Source organism: Hypomesus nipponensis, chromosome 16 (genome assembly GCF_054491055.1).
Source record: "Hypomesus nipponensis isolate SF chromosome 16, ASM5449105v1, whole genome shotgun sequence".
NCBI classification, from domain to species: Eukaryota; Metazoa; Chordata; class Actinopteri; order Osmeriformes; family Osmeridae; genus Hypomesus; species Hypomesus nipponensis.
In genome coordinates this window covers 6,920,539-6,936,271 of record NC_140376.1, presented here as the reverse complement: position 1 = coordinate 6,936,271, position 15,733 = coordinate 6,920,539, and the positions used below count along the sequence as shown (strand labels likewise).

Genomic DNA, 15,733 nt, shown 5'->3' with positions numbered 1-15,733 from the left:
CACTGCCAGTCCAGCTGAGGTGAAGACCACTCAGTCCTCGGCCTGCCTGCAAAACTACAACTGTGTTCAAACTGGTTTGGGAACTGCAAGATCAGAGTTGTGCCTATACGACAGCCGCCAGAGGGTGTGATGGTGGGTGGGGGGGTTCCTGCATTGTGAACTTGAGATACTGCAACATGAAGTCGTCACCGTCGTCAAGTTGTTACCGTGCAAACTTGTGCAACCGCAACATCACTGGCAACAGTGACATAAATATGTTAAGAGATCTGTGACCGTTTAAAACACGATAGAATGCATACAAAATCTGAGGTTATTCCTATAGCAAAATATGACATCTTTAGGACAGGAAATGTGTGGCGTTAATCCCCTGGAGTGTCACTTGGGTAACATCCTGGACTTTCGCCGTTGTAACAACCCTGGAGGTAAAAGAATAATATCAGTCTTTTCGGTATTAAGAGCTGTATGTACTGACCTACAAAACACTACACTGTGTATAAAAATATTACATGTCTATAACATGTCTGTAACGATGATGTAGATCGATAAATTTCAGTAGAGTTGCAGACAGAGTGAGTATTAAACAAACTGTGACACAGACTGCAGCTGTCGCTCTGCTGCACAGTCCAAACCTTCTCTCTGCTCCCGTTAGAAAACAGCATATCCAACGCTACAAATAACAGCACACATTTAATTTCATGCAGCATCATATAAAATATTAGTTCTCTTTCTTTTTGTCCATACAGTATATTTACATATTATTTTACATATGTGTACAATCACAGCTCAATCCACTTTTTCTAAAATTCTTTTCGGACCCATGAATCGGTATGACAACAACAGCATGTCTGCAGGAGAGTCTGTCCTCTGAGGAGCCCCAACACTGGAGCACTGAGATGACCCGACAGGGCCCACAATCTGTATCAAGGAGAGAGTCTGCTGTGGGAGTCTGGAGCCATGGCCTGGACTTGGGGCGAGTCTCTGGCCTGGACACCTCTCTCTGGGGGGGGGGGTGTCTCTTCAGGCGTGTGTCTCTGGACCCCGGTATCTTGCACCTGGTTCCTCCCGTTCGACTGGACTCCACCACACATACCATGGAGTCCATGTGTGTTCGGTGGTTGCCCAGTTACTGAGGCTGTGTGCTGGAGCGGTCGGGCATGCTGTCTGCCCTGTGAGAGGATAGCTGCTGTTGCTGCTGTTGCTGCTGCTGCTGTTGCTGCTGCTGCTGTTGTTGTTGCTGAAGTTGGTGTAGTTGCTGTTGTTGAATTTGTTGTTGTTGTTGGAGCTGTTGTTGCTGCTGCTGATGCTGCTGCTGCTGCTGTTGGAGCTGTTGTTGCTGCTGCTGCTGGAGCTGCTGCTGCTGGAGCTGCTGTTGCTGCTGGGCCACAGTGCTGAAGGCCCCGGGCTGGGGCAGAGGGAATGCTGCCTGCAGGATGAGCTGGGTGGGCTGGCTCCCATGCAGCAGACGAGGAGCCTGGGGGAGGGGGGGGGAGGGGGGGGAGAGAGGAGTGTGAGAGGAGGGAGAGTGCAAGGGAAAGAGATGGAGGAGTGTGAGAGAGGGGAGAGGAGTAGGAGAGAGGAGCAGGTGGGTAAGAGCGTACCTGGATGAACTGGGGCTGCTGCTGGGTAAGCTGGGCCTGGCCTTGCTGCACGCCTGGAGCCTGTTGCCCCTGCGTTTGCCCCTGGTTCTGCGTCTGCTGTTGCGCCTGGTTCTGCCCCTGGTCCTGGGGTTGCTGCTGGGCGATGCTGATGGTCTGTGTCTGGCCTCCCTGTGGCGCAAATGCAGTCACCACCTGACCCATGAACATGGTGGTCGGAACCATGACCGCTCCACACCCCATTGGACCGGCCACCAGCTTAGTCAGGAGCTGTGAACCAGCAGGGAACCTGGGAGAGGAGGAAAGGAGAGAGAGGGCGAGGGGAGCGAGAGAGAGAGGAGGGATTGAACGAAGGAGAGAAAGGCGGAGAGAAACGGCAGTAGTAAGAGAGTGCATTTACAGTGTACTGTGAGTAGTAGCTACTGTAACATGTGCTGGGGTGATTCAACGTCTCCACGGCAACAGCCGCTGCGACGCTGACTCGGGTCCGTACCGGATCTGCCCTGAGCGGTCCTGAGCAAAGGTTGCCACGGCAGCGGCGTTGGGGCCGGAGTTCTGGGCCAGGCTGGTGGCAATCTGGACCACGCCGGGCTGGCCAGGCTGAGAGATCATCATGGTGTTGTAGAGAGACGCAGGCAGAACGCCCTGCTGGGCCTGCAGGGGAAGGGACGACCTCTGAGAGACACACACACACACAGTCAGCTCTGTGGTCTAGACATGTGCATTCCTGCTAATTCCTTCAGGAATATTGGAATGAGGTATGTGGAAGGAGGATATGTGTGTGTGTGTCAGACAGACTGCGAGTTGTCGTGAGAGGTGTGGAGGGCTGGACTGACCTGTGTGAGGGCTGAGCTCTGCTCTCGTAGCAGGCCCTGTGCCTGGGCAGGCTGCTGTGTGCTCTGCAGGCCTGCCACCACCTGGCCCTGCATGGTGACGGCGCCCCCCGGAGCCACGGAGGCCCCCGGAGCCAGCTGCACCGCGCCAGGCTGCAGGAACATCTGCCAGAGAGGGAAGCCAGAGTCAGGCTGGGACATTCGCACAGGCACGCACATGTAGCCCCACTAGAGGGCCCTGCTGTGGCTGTGCTCTCACCTGCAGGCCCTGCCCGTGGACCTTCTGGAGCTCGTCCTGGATCTGCTGCAGCTCCTGCTGCTGCCGCTGGATGTTGGCCTCGATCATGCGAGTCCTATGCTCCAGCTGCTCCTTCAGGTGCTGCATGGCGTCCATCTGGCTGGAGAACTGCAGCATGGGCTGGCCGGAGGGAGGAGAGGAGAGAGTTAGGAGGCAGGGTCTAGATGACAGCCCTTGGGAGGGATGGCGTGTTCGAGGCTCGGGGTCTCGATCCCATCCAACATTGGAGGGAGGACAGTGCCGATTCAGTGGATCTTACCTGGATACTTGGCTGAATCTGCTGTTGTTGTTGTTGCTGCTGCTGTTGTTGTTGTGGCTGTTGTTGCTGCTGCTGCGACACCAGGGACGTTGCCGTGTTCTGCCCGGTGTTTTGGGAGCTCATAGACTGCTGTAGAAGGCCAATCAGAGGCACCACATCAGAACCCCGTGACCCCCCGCCCACCCCATAATCTCACGCAGTCACACAGCAACGGCATCTAAAACAGACCTGGCTGCTGATAGACGACCTCCGCTGCGATGTTCTCTCGATGGCGGGCTGGCGTGCGGGCGCAGTTCTGTCTGTCTGCACCTTGGTCTGAGACGCTGAGGGACACACACACACACACACGCTTATTTCTGAGGAACTGGTGGGGTGGGGGTGATTAAGGAAGGCTGTGTTGTGGGTGGTGTGAAGGTGAGGATGATGAGGCGTGCGATATGGTGTGAATGTGACGGTGTGCGTGTGTGTGACGCTGTGCGTGTCTTACAGCCAGGGTCGGACACGGCGGTGCGGGAGGAGGACTTGAGGGAGCTCTGCGAGGAGGCGGAAGGCGTGCGGCTGCGGTCGAAGCGTTCCAGCGCCTCCTTCAGACCGCACGTGTTTAGCTGAGACTCGGAGCCCGAGTCCTGACCCTGCTGGACCAGAGACACCAGTCAGACACACTCACACACACCCTGCTGGACCAGAGACACCAGTCAGACACACTCACACACACCCTGCTGGACCAGAGACACCAGTCAGACACACTCACACACACCCTGCTGGACCAGAGACACCAGTCAGACACACTCACACACACCCTGCTGGACCAGAGACACCAGTCAGACACACTCACACACACCCTGCTGGACCAGAGACACCAGTCAGACACACTCACACACACCCTGCTGGACCAGAGACACCAGTCAGACACACACACACACACATACATTGACCCTGCTGGACGCAGAGACACCAATCAGACACATATCCCACTCATATTGAGAACTAATGAACAAAAACACCTCCTTTTTCCCCCATTTGACAGGTCAATGGGCTATCCACCACAGCATCCTGCTCGACCTGATCGTCTTAGTCACCTTCTCGGCAGAGATCTCCGGGAGGGCCTCCTCGATCCCCAGCTCCCTGCGCTGCTCCACCCTCACCTCGGCGTAGCTGCGGCACACGGGACACACACAACGCCCTCGTCAGCACCCCAGCAGCTGCACTGGCACACCGGCTCACACTGCGGCCCCTGTTCTCTTCACGTCCTACTGCGTGTATGATCGTGGTGGTTGTACCCTGCTGTGTCACTGCAGTTGTGTCCTATTGCGAGGGCCACCTCTTCCTGCGTGACGTTGGTGGTCATGGCTTACCTCACCACCGTGTGTGTGCAGACGATGAACTCGGGCCGGGAGTTCCACTGGTGGTAGGTGATGTAGTAGTGCGTCTGCAGCCAGATCCACTGCTGGCCCTTGGTGAGAAACCTGTAGTAGCACGACTTCCCCTTCCCATACTGCAGTACTGTGAGAGAGAGAGAGAGAGAGAGACACACAGAGAGAGAGAGCGAAAGATAAAGAGAGAGAGGGAGACAGAGGGAGAGAGAGAGACCGAAAGATAAAGAGAGAGAGGGATACAGAGGTAGAGAGAGAGAGACCGAAAGATAAAGAGAGAAAGGGAGACAGAGGGAAACAGAGGGAGAGGAAAGCCAGACAGGCAGGCAGGGTGAGTCGAGCGCAAAGTGACACCCGGTGCATGAGGAGCCGAGCTCCGGGCAGGTGCGGCAGCGGGAAGACAGTCTCACACTGCTCGTGACACTTGGCCAGCGTCTCCAGGTCGTCCACGTGGTAGTAGTCGTACCCCGAGGTCCCCAGCACCTCGAACGGCAGGTAGCCTATGATGGGAGGCGCCCTGCGGAGGTAAACAACCACGCCCGTCACTCCACTGGGAACACACACACAGAGGACGCTGCACGGGGGAATGGGCTGCGCCGACACAAGTTGGATGTTGGGGTGCAGAGCGCACCTGTGGTCCAGGAAGAGAAACTTCCACTCCAAGCTGTGCCTGGAGGTGAACTCCTCGTTCGGCTCGTCCACCGTGCACATCTCCTGCGGAGACACAGGGAGGGAAGGTGTGATGCCACGCGGAACTCTCCCAGACACAAACGCACGGTGCGATCGGGACTCCCTACCTTGATGAACTGGGGTTTGGCTAATCTCACAGTCGCTATGAAACACACTCGGTCCCCGAACGACGAGTGGAGCGATCGCTGGATGACTCCGTCGAAACCGTTCAGAGTAGAATTAGGCACTGCAGGTAGAACAGAAGGTTGTGGGTAGGTAGGTAGGCCTGGGCGATGTGGAGCCCTCTCTGACACGCTCTCTGGCTTGTAAAAAGAGGGCTTTGCACATCAAATCTGACTGGATTTGATAGGTGGAACGACCGTTTCACCTGGTTCGGAGGCGCACCAGCCGGTGACTGAGGACCAGATGAACTCACCATTATTCAGGGACTTGAAATTCCCAATGAATTTGACGTACTCGTACACGGGAGGCTCTTTGGGGTTGATGGCTCCTCGGAGCATGTGGCAACAGAACTCCAGCTGGTTTTTAGCTGCAAAACCAGACACTCCTGTTATTCACACCCAGGTCTACCTGGACTCGGGTTCGACCTCAGTCTATCTGGACTCGGACTAGGCCCAGGCCTGGATTAGGGTGAGAGGTCACTTACTCTTCATGTACTCTGGGGTGAGCGGCTCTCCTTCCAGGACGTGGGAAGACAGGGCCTTGTACACATCTGAGTGCTCCGCCGCAGGGAGGAAGTTCAGCAGGTTCTGATCCACCAAGTCAGACTGTAACACACGCGCACACACACACACGCGTATACACACACACACGCGCGTATACACACACACACACGAATGCACACACTCATGGACTACTGACATAGGAAGGTCACAGACATCTGCCTACAGTCGGCCTTGGTTTCGTCCTTACACTCGTTACTCTACAGCAGAACAGCAGCATCCCTCCTGGTTTAGCTACAGACCAATTCTAATAAAGGATACTCACAGGTAGGTGTTCCAGCAGCGAGGTGACACTTTCAGAAACGTAGATGATGTTCCCATCGGTCATGATGGCCAGGAAGAAGCCATCCAGAGCCTGCAGTTACACACCGTAACACGCTGTTACATACCGCAACGCAACGTCACACGCCACAACATGGGGGAGAGTCGTTCATGAGTCGTTGCATGAAACACTGGTAGAGCTCTGCCCTTTGGGTGCTTCTGTACTGAATCTTCTGTACGTTCTGTATGGTTGTGGGGCTGGATGAATGAGATGTTGTGACGTGTAGATGAAGCACTGCAGTGTCTCACCTCCAGCATCAGCTGAGTGAACTCTTCATTACTGAGGAAAGACGGTTTCCAGTCCTGGCGGATTTCACTGGACTCCGACTGAGCAGCGATTTCTGAACAGGGGAGATGACATTCAGGACTACCGGCACATTTAATACATACACCCGGGGTCAGGGTTACAGGGTCAGGGAACAAGGTTGCAGGGGTGAGGGTCTGTGTCACAGGGATTGGGGTCACTGGGGTCAGGGCTTTACCTTTATGCTTACGCAGGAAGTCAATGCTCTTCTGCAGGATGGTGGACTTGTCCATCTTGCGTGTGTTGCCAGGCAACATGGTGCCCAGCTCCTTAATGAGAACATTGAACTGGTCTCTCCTCTTCTTCTCAGACTTGTTCCGGGACACGCTGGGGGTTCAGAGTTCAGACGGGTGGAACCACTCGTGTCCGCTTATCACACAGTTCTTTTCATCCCTACTTTCTACAGGCACTTTTTGTACGACACTTTGGATAAAAGTGTCTGCCAAATTCATCAAATGTAACATTTCTGCAACAGGAGCATCTCAGTGACTCACCGAGGAAAAACGTGACCAACACTTGAGGTCTTACCACAGTGCCCCGGGTTCAATTCCAGGCCGGGCCCTTTGCTGCGTGTAATCCTCTCTGTCTCCCCCTGCCCTTCCTGTCTCTCTCATACTGTCATCATCATTCTTTCTTTTTTTTTAAGCAGAAATGCCTACAAATATTTCTAACAAAAACATATCTTAATATTACAGCAATGGTTACTTGTACTCCACAGTGCAGCTTCTCTTGATCAGGACCTCACCGTTTAGCTTTGTCTTTTTCATCTTCTTCCATTAATCCATCAAAGATACTGCCGTCATCCCTGCAAGGGAAACAGCACTTAATCCACAAACCAACCCTTCACACACAGAGACTGAAGCAGTGGCATGCTAACCTCACACAACCCTGCAGCTTCACACTAGGATGAACCCTGGTGCAACTTCACTAAGATGAACCCTAATGAACCCCGATGCAGCTTCACACTAGGATGAACCCTAATGAATCCTGATGCGGCTTCACTCTAGGATGAACCCTAATGAACCCTGATGCAGCCTCACTAAGATGAACCCTAATGAACCCCGATGCAGCTTCACTCTAGGATGAACCCTAATGAACCCTGATGCAGCCTCACTAGGATAAACCCTTATGAACCCTGATGCATTCTCACTAAGATGAACCCTGATGAACCCTGATGCAGCTTCCCACCAGAAAGACCTCCAGTGCTACTCAGCCCTGGCAGGAGAGGGCGCTGGACATAGCCAGGCTATATTTAGAGTGGACCCTGTGCTCAGTAACTCAGCTGGAATCCATAAGGACAGAACAAGGGTGCAGAGGGGAGACCCGTGCTCAGTCAGCCGACCCAGACTGGCGTCACCCAACCAACTGCTTTTAGAACTCTAACACAGAGCGTTATTAAAGGGTAACGACACTTCCAAACTTTTTTTCAGGTAGACCACTGTGGTTAATATATATTATATATATATATATAATATATATTATATATATATATATATATATATATATATATATATATATATATATATATTGGTCTTGATTCTTACAAATTTAGAGAAAGTATTTTTAGGAGGCTTTTTGTGTGTGGTGGTCAACTGTGTTTTTTTGTTAATGGGGAGGAACAAAGAGATGCCAGAGCAGTGACGTTGGTCTGTGTGTACGTTAAGGGCGTGTTGCTGATGTACTGTAGGCCCTTCCTGAGGTAGGGTGACTGTACACATGACAGCAGGGAGGTGGGTGCAGCCCTCCAGCCCCACAGAAAGGGAGCTGAGCCAGGCTAGGTCACGCCTCACCTCCCCCTCAGATGTGAGTCACCACCAGATCCCTCTGGAATTGGCCACATGTATGTGCCTGCTCGTGTCATTCGTTCTGTGGTTTAGCCCTCGCCGCAAACTGATATGCATATGAGATTAGAATAACCCAGGCTAGACTAACCCAGGTAACACTAACCCAGGTAAGACTATCCCAGGCTAGAGCACAACCAAGCTCGAGCTAACCCAGGTTCTAAGGGATGGAGCCAGGCTAGACTAACCCAGTTTGGTGTAACCCAGGCTAGACCCAGGGCATGGGTGTGTCAGCAAATATGCTATCTATTGTTGCACAGCCCACGCTTACAAACACACACTACAATTCAAACAAACCTTCATCCCCTTTACCTACAGGCCCTTGACATAGCCCCAGGCCCAGCCTCAGACTCTAGTTCCAGTCCCTATACCACACTCTAGTCCCAGCCCTAATGCCTGACTCTAGTCCCAGCTCTAGCCCCAGATTCTTGTTCCAACCCTAGTACTAGATTCCAGCCCCCATCCCAGACTCTAGTCATTCAATCCTAGCCTCCTATATCAACTGTGAGGGCACACACAAAATCACGAGCAACAAGACACTCAAAATGGGGCTTGTCCGAGCTGTCGGCTAATCCTCGGATTAGGACAGGAGATTCCACACTGCAGGGATACGGAGCTTCATTCACCCCAGCCCAGGCTGGCTCTATTTAGGAGAAATACTGTACGCTGTAACTATGAGAAGCGCTGGAGGTGTAAAGGACAGTGAACAGTTGTTGGTTTCTGTTTGGTTTGTTGTGATATGCCTGTTGGGGTTTGATGGGGTCGTGACAGTCATCTTTCCATCCATTCTGAAGCCAACAGACAATGTTTGTTGGGGTTTGTTGGACATTGTTGGTGCAGTGTGACTGTGCACTAAGCATAGTGGCGTGCTTGACTCACCGGTCTATGCTAGAGGTCATGTTGTGGGCTGTTCAGGGTTGCCGTGGTGGAGAGGGTTTTTTTAACCGTGAGGTAGACATTGGTGAACAAGCCTAGGAGGTGAAACCATACATGAAAGAACGTCACATTCATCTTTTTCTACAGACGTGTACTTGAAATTTACATTCCCATACTTACAACAACTTAAATATATGTATGTTTGTACTTATACTGGTATACTTTAAGAATAATATTGTATACAATTAAAAAGGTATATTTTAAATAATTGTATAATATTTTGTTGCATGGGGTCTCACCTCTTGTCCTGCTGGATTGAGGCGAGGGCGTTGGGGGGCGGGGCAGGGGGCACGGGGGGTGGGGGGGCTGTGTTGGAGCTAGACAGATACAGCAGGAGGCGCTGCAGGGTTCACCACTGGCCAGCTCCCGGGTCAAAGGTCAGAGGTCACAAGGAAGGCGTTGCTGTGCTGTGTTTTCCGTCTGCTGCGCGTGGTGAGGTGCCACATGACAGCTACATGGGAGGACCTGCCAGGTCGGAGGTCAAAGTTCAGGGGTTGGGACAGGTCAGGGGGTCAGGACAGGTCAGTGGTCCTGGGTTTGGGGTGGACAGTCTGAGGTCCAGCAGCAGATCTGGCCTGAGAAACGCACAGGAAGGTCACCAGTCACATGTTCTGTCTGGGAGCCCTCACAGAACCAGAAGACTCCTTGTTGCTTCTCGGATCTGGAAAAGAACACGGGACACATTAACGTTTGACCCCAAGTCACACACAGCCTGCACATGCCCCTGACTCCGAACTTGACCAAAGCTTTACAAACACACAACCCTGCACTGTCTCCACACACACACACACACACACAGAGACTGTATACGCACAAAAGCCCTGTAAACAAACACACACCCACAAAAGTCCACAAATATTTCTGACTGACTGACTGACAGCCTCATGGTGTCAAGTCAGATTTGCGGGTCAACATTGGAACTCGGCTTGAACGCAGGATGTTTCATTGCGGAGAAAAGTGGCTCAACGACAGTGGAGGTTCAGCCCACAGCCTGAACAGGGACCTGGCTATATACAGCAACAATCCAAGACATCACAAACATTTTATGAGCGTCAAATAGATCCCATGCTTTATATGAGTCCATGTCAGGGATCAGTAAGCAACACCAAGCTATGGGGCGGATGTTCAGGAGTCTGTGTGATACAATACTCCTGATTGTGAAGGTAGTCCAAAACCTTTGACTGCACTGCACCAGCTTAATGCACCCCAGACAGATTGGTAGAGAGAGAGCTCCGCGGTGGGAACGAGGGGATGGGCAAGGAGGCGCTGGGAGGAAGTGTGTCACGGTCCGCTGACTCCGAGCTATGACGGCCTCGCCACACGCGAGTCCCTCGCCGCACGTGACACGACCTGCACGCTCAAATGGCTCAGGCACAAACACAAAACTCCACGGAGAATCAGGTCTCCAAACAGGTTTTATAACATAATGACCCTCCGTCATGGCATAACTGTTGCCTGGACACATCTGGGTCAAGATAAGGGGCCTGTGGACAATTGGTCAGATCCCCTACTAGACCTGAACTCATTGTGCGATTAATTCCTCTAACGTGTCAGGAGAGACAAACAGATGTATTCATAGGCGTCATCGTTGTCATCTGTGGAAACATTACTTGTTGTTGACTGGAGAAGTCCCGGATGATAACTGCGGTATGTTAGAACCATGGAGATGAGAAACTGGAAATGGAAAGAATGGACAGGAAACAGGAAGACAGCATCAGAAGAAGCAGGGAGAGGACAAGATCCAAGAAAGCAGGAAGCACAAAAAGGACAGCACCCGCGGAAGCAGTACAGCTCCAGATGAAGCAGGAAACAGGAAGAGGACCGCTCGAGAGGAAGCAATAAGACAGCATCATAGAACGTAGGAGTTAGGGAGAGGACAGCTCCAGAGAGCAGCAGCAGTTCTAGGCTATAGTTGTGTAACTGTGACACCACAGTGCTTCACTCACCCGCTGACCCAATGACCTAGTTTTTAGTTTCCTACTCCTTCCACTCAAGCTGCCCTGCTCTGGCCGATCATAATACTCGAATAATCAATGTTCAAACCCCTAGGAGCCAATCCCTTTTCAGAACAAGCAGCAATTAGCCCTGAGCAGCCCATAGTAGTCCAGTTTGGCATATCACAGCATTCCTCAACCTATGAGGCTGAGTAAAGGCAGACCCAGAGGAGCCAGAGAACAGGAGACAGGGAGGGAAGAGAAGTGCAGAGGAGACAGGGAAGTAGCAGGGGAGAGAGGTGGGTTGAGGACAGAGCAGGGCAGAGGGGACAGGGAGAGAGAGGGGACAGAGACAGAGAGGGGACAGAGAGGGAGAGAGAGCAGGGGGGAAGAGGGGGACAGGCAGGGAGGAGGGTGGGGGACAAGGAGGCAGATGGGTGGGGAGGAGAACAGGAGGGTAGAAGTGTTCAGGGAGCCGGCAGCTTCAGCCAACCCAACATGCCACGCGTCTCATATTTCCTCAGCTTCCTCTCCGCCATCCCGTGTTCACACGCCCCTCACCAGACGGCTCACAAGTAGGTCAGCAGAGCTGTGAGGATGGAGCATCCTCGTCTCCACCGCGTGCACGCAGGATCCGTAACGCCATAGCAACCGTACCACCATGACGGGTAAAAATAGCTCAGTTGAATTCCTCCGCACGGGATCCTCTCTCCATCCCTGACAGCATTCCCTCTTCCCCTCCTCCGTGTTCCCTCCATCCCCTGCAGCGATTTATTGATTTATGATTTGATTGACTTATTCCTATTAGGTGTTTGCTCCATGTTTGGACAGCCAGGTAGAGAGCAGGTAGAGATTGCAGGTAGAGAGAGCAGGCAGTGTCCAGGTGAAAGCTGATGTTAGAAGATATTACCATACTAACCAGAGCCCACTGAGCTCCAACAACCAGCCGACCTGCAGCCAGTCAGTCTCAGAGCTAGAGAACCTACTACTCTACTAGAACATCTGGAGAACATCTCACTGTGCCAGTAGAACATATGGAGAACATCTCACTACTCCACTAGAACATCTGGAGAACATCTCACGACTACACTAGAGCACCTGGAGAACATCTCACTGTGCCACTAGAGCACCTGGAGAACATCTCACTGTGCCAGTAGAACATATGAAGAACATCTCAATACATCTCACTACTCCACTAGAACATCTGGAGAACATCTCACTACTCCAACGCGTGCACACAACCCATACCCAGACAACCCATAAACACAGAAAAGTGTGATGTCATGGAGTGCCTCAGAACACACAAATACGTCAAATACACACTAGGCTATGACGTACACAAGCAAACACGCGCAGGTTAACACAATGTATTCATTTAGTACACGCATACACACACACAACAAATAAGGTCTTCATTTAGCAGGCGCATACACACACTGAACAAACACATCCCCGGGCTTACTCACAGAAGGTATAAAGAACAGCACCTCTGAACGTGACATCCACACCGTGATAGGGGCGTACCCAGCCAGACTGTGCTTCCTCATTATTCAACTGTCGTTTCACCTTGATGACCTATGCTTTAGAAGACATTAAGCTTTAATTCCGTCTCACAGACATTGTCCACGGAAACTCCACCAAGAAACCATTCGTCTCCGCTGTTCTCTCTAAGGGCCGAAAAAACCCTTATATACTCTACTCTGGGTGTGTAAAGGGACGCTCATTGTTGCGTATTTTCAAGAAATGTCCATAACTCGTCAATGCAATCCAAACGTATGGCTGTGTTTTATCAGAAGGCAGACGTTTCACAGCTCCTGCACGGCAGCCTATCAGTGTGTAGCACGGAAATCAGGAGCACGCCCACCCTCAGGGGACAGATCCGTAGACATACACAGGGGTGTGAAGCAGCAGTAGGGCTGCCCAAGACCCAGAGCTGTACAGCCAGCTGTGCCTCCACCCACTCACTCACTCACTATGCTCCAGGGCCACAAAGTGACTCTTTGTTCGGTGTTCCTGCATCCTAAAGCCAGCAGACGGGAATGTCTGACAGACCAGCAGCATCTTTCACTGGCTGGAGGAGGAGGAGGACCCTATGTTGGAAGGAGGGTGAGGAAATGGAGGAGAAGGAAGAGGAGGGTGAGGAAGTGGAAGAGCAGGAGGAGGAGTAGGAGGAGTAGGAGGAAGGTGAGCAGGAGGAGGAGGAGTAGGAGGAAGGTGAGCAGGAGGAGGAGGAAATGCCCCTCAGGGCATCTGAAATGTAACCTCCACATGAACTCAGAACGAGCCCAGTCCAAAGGCAGACTTTATTGCTACCGATAAACAAAGCATTTCCGAATGCCTTTCTAAATCCCAAGTCACCTGCTGCTACCTCCTCAACATGACTCAGCACAGTGCACAGTCGACCCACTATTCAAGGCAACAATAAAACACATAGGGCTGTCACAAGAAGGGAAATGTGGACAGAACCTCAGGATCCACCCAGGATGCGTTTTTTTTTTATCAATATCAAAATCAATCAATCAGACACCTGTCAAGGACTGGGGTGGGTCACTACTCTATCTGGTTGTGTGACTATGTCGTTGTTGGGTTGTGTGGATATGTGGTTGTGTGGTTATGAGGTACCCCCAGTTCAGCATTTGGAGCTCCAGCTAGCTGCCTGGCAGTCCCAGAGCTTCTGATGAATAACAGCTAAAACATCTGGGTCATTCAGGAGGTTCCGACAGCATCCAGGGACAACACAACACACATCAGACATACAGACAGGCAGGCAGGCAGGCAGGCAGGCAGGCAGGCAGGCAGGCAGGCAGGCAGGCAGGCAGGCAGACCTGTCCTGCTTCCAGCACAGAGGCTCCGCCTCAGACAGGACAGTCGTTAAGTCCGGACAAATATCAGATAGGGAGTCAGATGGCTGAGCGGTTAGGGAATCGGGATCACTCCGAAGGTTGCCGGTTCGATTCCCGGGAAAAATTACGTTGTGTCCTTCGGCAAGGCACTTCACCCTACTTGCTTTGGGGGGAATGTCCCTGTACTTACTGTAAGTTGCTCTGGATAAGAGTGTCTGCTAAATAACTCAATATAAATATAAACACAAGCTTCCTCTCCTGCAAGCACATGAAAGTACAGTGTGTGTCATTGGGTGTCTGTATGTGTCTGTCTATGCGCAACTGAATAAACAATATAGAGAGAGCAGGTATATGTGGGTGGTGAGAGTGAGTTAAAGTGAAGAGAGAGATATGAACCTCTCCAGGAGGGGAACCCTCACCTTCAGTTCTACCAGGGGGGAACCCTCACCTAATAGTTACTATGGTTTAGATCTGTGATATCCAACACACGATACACCTTGTGATGATGCCACAATTAAGCCATTTCAGACCCTCCTCCTGATGACATTACACAGACCTGACCCTGCTTCTGGTGACATCACACAAATGGGGACGTCACGCAGGGCTTCCCTAGCGTATTCCCGGCTTCACCTCGTGGCTTCTCGGAGTCCGAGCAGAACCCAATGAGCAGCAATCCAGCTGTAGCCTTTGCATCCTGACAATCAGTCTCATCATAAATATTCTTAACCTAAACACAAACTTTGCGCACCTTGAATGTGCACTAGCATAATAAACCCGACGTTCCACGTCAAGTTCATGAACTGTCAACAAACATAAAGCCTTGCTAAATGTTCTGAAAACACTAAACATCTCTATCGTTTGCAGAGAAAGTTAGAAGGCTAATGCCCAAATTCTCCAGGTATAAATGCAGTTTCGTGACATGACAACAAGGAAAATGTGAAACGAGTAATGGCCTGATAATCAAATCACATCTGGTGAAGTCACATCTATGTAGCCAATTGATTATTGATTATACCTCTTCGCGCACAGGCGCTTACTCGGTCTGCTACAGGTTGCTCCCTCATCCTTAAGAACAGCGAGAGAAAGCACTCGAGGTCAATTGGATTTCTTTGCACTCAGCGTCCAATCCCCGTCCAATAACATTGCCCAGGTAAAACAATAACAACCACTTTCAATACTCACTGTACTCAGGTGCCATGTGACTGCACGCTTTCACAAAGTCAGCACCACTTAGACATGAAATGTCAGCTAACTAGCTATTGCGGAGAGCTCAAGTGCGCGAGCTGTCATCTGAGAGTTGGATACACGCAGCCGAAACTAACGTGTTTCATCTCTCAGACAAAACCAGGGGAACTGTAAAGGAAACAGGCTATTTATACAGCTAAACATGGTATTGTCATTCAAATATAAACGTTAGAGAGCAAAGCGAGGAACGTTTTACATGTAATAATATTTGCGGCGCGTTATACAGTAAGGACAAGCCCCCCGGTTATTTCTCTTCTACATAAGGAATGTGGGTCACCAGGCCTTATGAATCAAGAAAGCATAGCAAGAAAAACTGCTCTTTATTCCTTCGCAATACCACTACTCCGAAAGACAACAACATTCGAACACATTGCATATATGTTACGATAAATGTCACGCTCGTACCTTGAATGTTTCTCCGTCCGTCGGGATTTTATTGCTCCAATTTATCGCGAGCAGTGGACGGCTCCGCTGTGCGGGGCTGAACTCAGTTGGAACAACAGCTAGGCCTACGACTGACTCGAAACGCGCATGCCCAG

The 15,733-nt window shown here is 51.5% G+C and overlaps 1 protein-coding gene across 12 annotated transcripts; it reads right to left on the bottom strand.

Moving 5' to 3' along the window:
- Positions 1-674: 674 nt before the first annotated feature.
- On the bottom strand, positions 675-15,704 carry clocka (clock circadian regulator a). 12 transcript variants are annotated; one of them, XM_084676470.1, is made up of 22 exons: positions 15,600-15,704; positions 9,412-9,833; positions 9,116-9,207; positions 7,141-7,200; positions 6,574-6,722; positions 6,341-6,432; positions 6,036-6,125; positions 5,695-5,815; positions 5,464-5,577; positions 5,156-5,274; positions 4,990-5,072; positions 4,769-4,875; positions 4,341-4,488; positions 4,065-4,140; positions 3,473-3,620; positions 3,214-3,308; positions 2,986-3,114; positions 2,688-2,846; positions 2,432-2,593; positions 2,089-2,270; positions 1,599-1,884; positions 675-1,471 (listed from the first exon to the last, which is right to left on the bottom strand). In XM_084676470.1, the coding sequence occupies exons 3-22, from the start codon at positions 9,133-9,135 to the stop codon at positions 1,124-1,126; spliced, it is 2,688 nt and encodes an 895-aa protein (XP_084532596.1). In that variant the 5' UTR covers positions 9,136-9,207; positions 9,412-9,833; positions 15,600-15,704; the 3' UTR covers positions 675-1,123. The 12 variants fall into 12 exon arrangements, with proteins under 12 accessions (XP_084532596.1, XP_084532604.1, XP_084532601.1 ...); XM_084676478.1 differs by having other exon boundaries at positions 2,089-2,249; XM_084676475.1 differs by having other exon boundaries at positions 2,986-3,111.
- Between the last annotated feature and the right edge of the window lie 29 nt (positions 15,705-15,733).